Raw genomic sequence first — 9,206 nt, 5'->3', positions numbered from 1 at the left:
GTGCTCATTTTCATTTAATTCATGCTATGTTTTTATTATATATATATATATATATATATATATATATATATATATATATATATATATATATATATATATATATTATGAAAATTGTTTCTTATGAATAGTACCTGACCCCAGGTACTGTTCATCAGGTTTCTTCTCTTTACCGGGGTTTTACCGGGGTTAGTGGATGGAATCTGCTTTATTACCCCTTTCTCAGGCAATCCAGAAGCCTCCTCCACCGCTCATGCTTTCTGTTTGAGGTAATCTTCTTCTGTTCTTTTTTGTTTTCTTCTTCTGCTGTCGTTTTTCCTTTCGGCTGTTGTTTCTCTGTGGTGCGTTTATTTTGTGATGGTTGTTCCGTCCAAGCGGAGAGGTGACGACGGTGGTTCGTCGTCTGTTCCTCCCTCCGTCAGCTGTCGGCGCAGGTCTCGATGTTTACAACCATTATATGTTCTTCCCGACTACATGGGCTGTGGTGACTGTACGTGTGTTTGTGCCTTCTGCGGTGCGTTGTTTTGGTATATTGAGAGAGTCGTTAATGCATCTACAGCTGATCATCCGAGATATAATCATTGTTGTAGAGGTGGAGATGTAGTACTTCCTTATCCTTCCAGGTTTCCCACCGAATTTCTTGCTCTGTATCAAAATTCGGGTTTTTTAAGGGATATTAGGGCTTATAATAGCATGTTTTCTATGACTTCTTTTGGGGCAAACGTAGATGAGGATTTGAATGATAACCGTGGTCCTTATGTTTTTAAGATATCTGGTCAGATTAACCACAAGATTGGGTCGCTCTGTCCGGATCCTGTAAAGGGTCCCAGGTTTCTGCAACTTTACCTCTTTGATACTGGGAACGAAGTAGAGAACAGATTGAAACCTTTTGATCATCCTGCAAAGAGGGATTTGGATTGTAACATTGTCAGGTATCTGGTCAAGTTTTTAGGGGCTAATAACGAATATGTGCGCACCTTCAAGACTGCAAAACAAATAGCAGAAGAAAGTACTTTACAGTCATATGTGGTGCGAGTGTTTAACAATGTTGCGGATCGTAGGTATGATTTGCCATCGCCTGGGTCTTTGGGTTGTATAGTAACTGGTGATGACACAATCTCTACAACATATGACATCATTATCCATTTGCAATCGAGTCGGCTTCAGCGTATCAGTAAGCTGCATCCAAGCTATATGCCATTACAATACCCGCTTTTGTTTCCATATGGTAAAGAAGGTTGGTCACCCCGTTTGAAAATTGGAAATAGGATTGATGCAACAGCTCAAAATCTTACCGTTAATATGTATTATGCCTATCAAATTCATGCCTGTCAGCATATCTGGTCTCCTATTGTCAACTCATCTCGGCTCTTCCAACAATATTTGGTTGATGCATACACATGTATAGAAGAATGTCGTCTTAATTACATTGTTAAGCATCAATCTAATCTTCGGTCTGATTATGTTAGCGGCCTGTATGATGCGCTTTCAAAGGGACACAGGGAGGCAAGTGTTGTTGGCAAACGTGTATTCTTACCAGCATCATTTACTGGTGGTCCCTGATTTATGTATAGTCATTATCAAGACGCACTTTCTATATGTAGGGTGTATGGCAATCCACAATACTTTATTACTTTTACATGTAACGTGAAATGGCCAGAAATAACACGCTACATGGATACACATATGCAAAGAGATGTGCACAACAGAGCAGATATCATTGCTAGAGTGTTCAACATCAAGGTTCATGAGTTTGTTCGGTTTCTAAAACAGGACAAAACATTTGGCGAGGTTGAAGCATGTATGTTTTCAATTTTGTATTCCTTTCATGTATGGGTTATTTGATTCATGTAGGCTATACGTCTTTGCAAAAATCAATCATACTAATAATACTTTCCAAATCTACCTCTTTGTAGATATGTTACCATTTGTCTTTCAATTTTTGTAACAAATGGTTAATATATTTTTTAATATTTGTTTTTACCTATGTTTGTTAATGTTTTTTCGTTATCATTTGGTACAAATCCAATTTCCATGTTATTTTCGTCTGATAAAAATGTTTACTTTATGCTGTCATATGGTTTCATTCTTATTCATGAGGATTTCATTTAACACACATTTTAGTCAATGTACTGAATCAGTAGATGCTTTCAAGCACGGCTGTTTACTCATATGTATATTAGATTTGAAACATCCCTTTTTATTTATAGATAATAGTTTTTGGTTTTTATTTACTTATTTATTTATTTAGTTTTTTGCAAGCACGGCTGTTTACTGATATGTAATAATTTACATTTTTTTTATGCTTTTAGCTCTCACATTTGTAAGATACTATAAGAGCTATACATTACATTCCATAACTGGCTGTAAATGGTATATTAGATTCAAAACATCCCTTTTTATTCATACATAATAGTTTTTGGTTTTTATTTATTTATTTATTTATTTAGTTTTTTTTCCAGTCTGTCACAGTTTTGTACCTGTCATCTTTTTATGGATTTCTACGTGTTTAATATAATGTGATTTTTATCATGAAATCGTTATCATGTCATATTATAACACTGTTGCATTGGTTACATGATGCATAGCTTACTTGATTCATGTAGGCTATATGTCTATGTAGATATCAATAATACTAATCATCATTTCCAAATCTACCCCTTCGTAGATATGTTACCATCTGTATTTCCAATTTTGTAACAAATAGTTAACATATTCTTCGATATTTGTTTTTACATATGTTTGTTAATATACATTTTTACATTTTTTACCCTTTGTTTTCAACTATGTTTATAGTGGTTTTTTTTGTTATAATTTGGTATAAATTGAATTTTGCTATTATTTCCCTGTTGATCTGCTTTCTATATATTGGGTCTATGGCAATCCACAATGGTTTATCGGTTTTACATGTAATGTGAAGTGGGCAGAAATAACAGAGTACATGGATACGCATATCCAAAAAGATGTCCACAGTAAACCAGGTATCACTGCTATAGTCCTCAACATCAAAGTTGATGAGTTTGTTCGGTTTCTAAAACAGAACAAAACATTTGGTGAGGTTGAAGCATATATGTTTTGCATTTTGTCTTCGTTTGATATATATATTTTAAATATAATGTTATTGTTACCATGAAATCATTAAGACGTGATGTGATTTCAGTATTCCAATGGTTACATGATTCATATTTTATTCGATTCATATCCAGCTATATATCTTTGCAAACATCAATCATATTAATGATCATTTCCAAAGGTACCCCTTTGTACATATGTTACTGTTTGTCTTTCAATTTCACTAACGAATGGTTAACATACTTTTTAGTGTTTGCTTTAGGTGTGTTTTATAATATTTTTTTGCTATGATTTCGTAGATATTGAATCCTCCTGTTATTTGACTGCAATAAAAGGTTTTAGTTCATGCTGGTACATGGTTTCGTCCTGATTCTTGAAGATTTTATTTTACACATACTTTACTTAATGCAGTAAACCAGTTGATGCTTACAAACACTGCTCTTTATTCATAAGTAACGATTGACAGTTAATTTTTTTCTTTATTTTTTTTTCTCTTTTTTGTTTATTTTATTTTCTTTAGTTCTAAGTGTAACTTTTTTGCCATATTATAACAGCTATACATTACATTCCATATCTTCCTACACATGCTATATTACATTCGAAATATCCTTCTTTATTCATACATAATAATTTTCAGTTTTTATTGGTTTTTTTTTTCCATTTTTTTTCACTCTGTTTCTGACTTTTTGTATCTGTTATTTTTCTAACAGAATCTATTACATTCCATAATATATAATATTTCGTTCCCTTATTTGGCAAAAGTATATTTAATTGAATTTTCAATGTTTGTTAATATATTGGTATCTTTTATATGCTAATTTTGTATCTCCCTTTTATTTTTAGCATGAAATCATTAAGATGTCATGTTATAATGGTATGGGACTGTTCACAGTATCCATATTTTATTTGATTCATATAGCTTTCTATATGTACTAGCATTTGTGTTTGAATTTTGGTAACAGATTGTTAACATATTCACTACAGTTTGTTTTTAAGTGTGTTTTTTAATGTTTTTTTAGTTATAATTTGGTAGAGATAGAATCTTCCTGTTATTTGTCAGTCATGAAAGCTTTTACTTTATGCTCTCATATGTTTCTCTCCATACTATAACTGGTCTACATTAGATTCCATATCTATCTGAAAGATGTCTACTTTTTAATATTTTTTATTATTATTATTTGTTCTTTTTATCTATATTCCATTAAATGTGATATGTTTTCAGTTTGATATCTGTACAGATATTAACTTCAATGTATGCTTACACACTTATCTAGAAATAGAAAAATATTAAATGTTAATATTTTGAAAATTCTTCATAATTACAGATTTGTACACTATTGAATTCCAGAAGAGAGGTCTTCCGCATTGTCATACTTTACTTTGGGTAAACAGTTCAGACAGAATAAAAGATCCAATTGATATTGACAGATATATTACAGCAGAGTTGCCGGATCCAATTAACGAGACAGAATTGTACGAGACGATAACAAGCTGCATGATCCAGGGCCCGTGTGGACCGCTTAATGAAAAGGCTCCATGTATGAGAGATGGTAAATGTACTAAACATTTCCCTAGACCCTTTGTTGATAGTACATTCTTTGACAGAGAGGGATATGTACGGTACAAACGTAGCGCAAATGCACATCATACTACCCAATATGGACAGGTTGTAGACAATGGATATGTCGTCCCTTACAATAAAAGGCTTTGTTCCCGTTTCCGTGCACACATCAATGTTGAATACTGTGGCTGGAATATGATGATTAAGTACCTGTTTAAATATATTTCCAAAGGAGCTGATCGCATAAGATACACTCTCCAAAAGGCAGAATCAACCAATCAGCCATCCGCAGCGCCACCCACTACTACCCATAACAGATCCGAAAATGAAGATATATGTGCTATAAACGAGGTACATAACTTTTTGGATGGGCGCTACATATGCCTACACGAAGCAGCATGGCGGATTTTAGACTTCCATATACATCATCGTCATCCAGCTGTACATATTCTATCTGTACATGAGGAAAACATGCAACAATTGCTGTTCAATGGAGAAAACACAATACCTGATGTCCTATCAAATCCGAACAACAGTATTACCACCCTACTTGCGTGGTTTGAAAGTAATGCAAGAGATGCAAAAGGTCATGATTTGACATACCTAGATTATCCAAAATCTTACAAATGGGAAAAGTCATCTAAGTCATGGAGCCGAAGAATTTATGAGTCATCAAAAACAGTAGGTCGGCTTGTATTCGTACATCCTACATCTGGAATTATTTTACCTACGGATGCTACTCTGTCACCAAAAGGGATGTACATCGTTTCAAGATTTGCGTACCGTACGAGGTACCGTTTACCCAACCTTTCGGGCCGCTTGCAATGCACTTGGATTGATAGGGGATGATATGGAATGGCTTACCTGTTTCACAGAAGCTTCCATCTGGGCAACCGCATCACAACTATGATCCCTTTTTTGCCACCTACTGCTTTTCTGTGAGGTCAGCAATCCACGTTTACTATGGGAAAGTGCATGTGATAAGATGAAAGATGACTATCTACATACCTTGAAACTCCAAATACCAGATAAGAATATTGCTTCAGCTGCTGACATAATTGAACAACAGTTGCTTCATGATTTAGATAACATCCTCCGTTCCGCTGTTCCATCCAAATCAATGGGAGACTTTAGCCTTCCTGTTCCTTCAGCTGACGTCATTGGTATTTTACGAAATCGGCTTCTACTGGAAGAATTGAGCTATGACAAGGAAGGGCTACTAAAAGAGCACAATGAGCTGGTGCCAAAACTAAACAGTGACCAACGATCGGTCTATAACACAGTTGTCAGTTCCATAGAAAACAAAAAACAAATACTGATGTTTGTTTATGGACATGGGGGTACCGGCAAGACATTCCTATGGACAACCATTCTTTCCTATTTCAGATCCATAGGAAAGATTGTATTGGCTGTTGCTGCTTCTGGAATTGCATCACTTTTGTTACCTTCTGGAACAACTGCACATTCAAGATTTAAGATACCTATCGACTTAACAGACAAAAAATCATGCGATATTAAAAAACGCACCTTCCTTGGCGAACTTATGCAACGTACAACACTCATTATTTGGGATGAAGCACCATGAGTGACAGAAGGTGCTTTGAATTTTTGGACCGCTCACTTAGAGATGTGCTAGATTGTGATCAGCAGCCGTTTGGAGGGATATCGATGCTTCTTGGTGGTGATTTCCGCCAGACTCTTCCTGTTGTACCAAAAAGCACGCGTTCGGAAATCATTGCACTAACTTTACCAAGTTCATACCTATGGCCATATTTCATAGTTCGGATTTTACATACAAACATGAGACTACAATCGTCTGACATAACAACCCAAAATTCAATGTCCACATCAGCCTTTGCAAGATGGTTGCTAGCTATTGGAGATGGAGTCATAGGTGTACCAGACAACGATGACCCACGTGATTCAAGTTGGGTACAAATTCCATCTTCACTCCTAATATCTGCCACTCCAAACTCTCTACAGACGTTGATAGATTTTGTTTATGGAGATGGTATACTTATCGACCCCACTGCTGCAGACCTTTCAGTAAGAGCAATAGTTTCTCCTACAAATGAGACAGCCGACGAAATAAACACCCACATTTTAAAAATCGTGAGAACAAGTAATAGGACATACAATAGTACAGACATCATGGAACCAAATGGCAAGCACACATCAGATATGGAAGGCTTGTATCCAATTGAATACCTAAACCAACTAAACTTTCCAGGAATACCACCACATGAGCTTACAGTTAAAATACATTGTCCAATAATGTTGATAAGAAACATAAATAAGAGGGAAGGTTTATGTAACGGTACCCGACTCATTGTCTCCCAATTGTTACCAAACGTTCTCGAAGCAACCATCATAACCGGCACTTGCATTGGAAAACGTACATATATACCACGGATAAAATTCATATACAAATCATCAGATTTGCCATTCACGTTTTCACGAAAACAGTTTCCAGTGAAAGTTTGTTACGTGATGACTATCAACAAGAGTCAAGGACAGTCACTGCGTAGAATAGGAATGTATTTGTCACAGCCCGTCTTCGCACACAGACAACTTTATGTAGCAATATCCCGAGCAACATCACCAGATTCCATAAAAATACTAATAAAGACAAATGACACAGTGGAAGAGAATCAAACCAAAAATGTTGTGTTCAAAGATTTACTGCAGAAACTTACTTCAACAGAGGTCTATAGTATCACAACCTGTCATACTTTTCGGCAATCCTTTTCTAAAGACCATTACTACTTTTTGAAATCATATTTGCTGTTCACTTCTTCCACATAAATTACATATCTATAGAATTTCTTATTCTTTTCCGAATATAACACTGATTTTCGCATATTTCTTTCCATTAGAAAACGCAAACAACTCATGACGAGCATCTCTGACTTGAAGACTGATGGTATTGGAGGCCCGCTACAAGTTAGAATCCTACGGAAATGGAAACATGATGTCCGGCAATACGAGACTTGGTATCTTGCTGTCGATAGATTTGTAAGTAGTCACCAAAAAAGATTACAACAAAATCAGGTTCTAAATTTTATAGTTTGATGTTCTTCAAATATTAAAAAGTATGTTGTTAACAAAAAATAAATTATTTACAGAAAGTACAAATAAAAGTTCTTACAATAAAATTACTGATAACAATTTTTTTATGTTTATAAAAACACCCAATTTGTTATTTTAAAAAAATCATCTCTTTAAGAAATGGTACATTCGTATATAATATGCCATAATCTGTAAATCATAAATATCCCTGTTTTGTAATAAAAACAGATCTAATATCAACCTATTAACAGCATGACTGAGAAACTACATTCATCAAATCGTATAACAATCTCTTTTTACAGGCAGATGCCATACAAATTCTTGGACAGCGAACAAATCAGAGCTACATTGAGTCTGTCCTCCATGTTTCACAGTGTTACACCATATCAGATTATAGCTGTCCTCAATTAGATAACTATCAAAAATTCCTTCAAAATGAGTTCTATATCGATGTTGGCCTCAAATCCATCATACAACCAATTCCAGATACATTAACAATACCTAAAACCTGGTTTCGGTTCGTACCAAAATCACATCTCATAGACCTTGGAGAAAGACCACCATATTATCCAGGTAATCATAATACCGACAAATCTGATTACATAGCTGTTTTTTAAACATTTACATTTACTACTAAACAGATTACATTGGCGTCTTATCAAAGATCAGAGACTGTACCAAAGCAGGCGGGGAATCATTTGTGTTGCTCATACTAACCGATGAAAGGTATACATACTAAAAAGCATATGACAGTTATCGATTTTCTCATACCTATCTAACACCAAAAAAAATTTCAATTTTATTAGTGGTAGTGAACTTGCAATCAATCTATGGAAAGAATGTATAACCAATCCAGACAAATTCAACTGCGACTCCTTACATCCTCCACCTGCGACAATGGTTGTTGTGGTCACGAACCTAAAACCATCCATATACAATGGTACTTTTTTCTACACAGCCCTGTATATATCAGTCTTATCATTGTAATATGATGTTATGTCATGCATTCAATCTGCAAATCACTTTTCTATAGGAGTATTACGCTATGGTTCATCACATGCTACGCATATCTATGTGAATCCGGACATACCAGAAACAATAGCACTCATTAATCCGTGAGTCATAAATTACAAACAAATCATATATTCCATATGGTAAACTTCCCATACTAATAAGAAGATGACATTAGATTTACAGGACCTTCAAGACCAGCACCACCACTATCAGGAACACCGTTAACCCTATATGACATGAAGACAAAAAACAGATATGATCTTCTGGTAACATCATCTTAATAATATCTCTATTTACAAATAACATCCGCTTCAGACATCCACATCCAATTCTTTTATATCTACAGGATAAAACATTCATTGTACAGGCTTCAATCAAAGAATTTCACTATCAAAATAACTGGTTCCAACCAATATGTCCAATATGCAAAGATCCCATCTTCAAAAGAGGTGAAAGCTGGTACTGCAGTGCACATGGACTAATCGAAAAGCCC

General features: G+C 35.0%; 2 protein-coding genes across 2 annotated transcripts; both read left to right on the top strand.

The window, feature by feature from the left end:
• Positions 1–354: 354 nt before the first annotated feature.
• LOC145164360 (uncharacterized) lies at positions 355–1,560 on the top strand. The gene has a single exon (XM_079083080.1). It carries the CDS (start codon positions 355–357, stop codon positions 1,558–1,560), a length of 1,206 nt encoding a protein of 401 aa, XP_078939206.1.
• A 111-nt stretch (positions 1,561–1,671) lies between these two features.
• LOC145164359 (uncharacterized) lies at positions 1,672–6,215 on the top strand. Its single transcript, XM_079083079.1, has 7 exons — positions 1,672–1,798; positions 2,310–2,370; positions 2,794–2,815; positions 2,918–3,055; positions 4,292–4,301; positions 4,395–5,421; positions 5,579–6,215. Exons 1-7 carry the CDS (start codon positions 1,672–1,674, stop codon positions 6,213–6,215), a joined length of 2,022 nt encoding a protein of 673 aa, XP_078939205.1.
• The last annotated feature ends 2,991 nt before the right edge of the window (positions 6,216–9,206 follow it).

Source organism: Lactuca virosa, chromosome 3, assembly GCF_052849685.1.
Source record: "Lactuca virosa cultivar CGN04683 chromosome 3, Lactuca_virosa_CGN04683_v6, whole genome shotgun sequence".
Lineage (NCBI taxonomy): Eukaryota > Viridiplantae > Streptophyta > Magnoliopsida > Asterales > Asteraceae > Lactuca > Lactuca virosa.
The sequence above is the reverse complement of the archived record's forward strand: the minus strand, read 5'-3'. Positions and strand labels throughout refer to the sequence as shown.

Bases quoted from the DNA above. Each gene is read 5' to 3' on its own strand.
- LOC145164360 (XM_079083080.1), top strand. From the start codon at position 355: ATGGTTGTTCCGTCCAAGCGGAGAGGTGACGACGGTGGTTCGTCGTCT.
- LOC145164359 (XM_079083079.1), top strand. From the start codon at position 1,672: ATGGATACACATATGCAAAGAGATGTGCACAACAGAGCAGATATCATT. The intron at 2,371-2,793 runs GTATATTAGATT...CTATGTTTATAG, and splicing joins TCCATAACTGGCTGTAAATG to TGGTTTTTTTTGTTATAATT. The intron at 5,422-5,578 runs GTACCGTTTACC...CTGTGAGGTCAG, and splicing joins AGATTTGCGTACCGTACGAG to CAATCCACGTTTACTATGGG.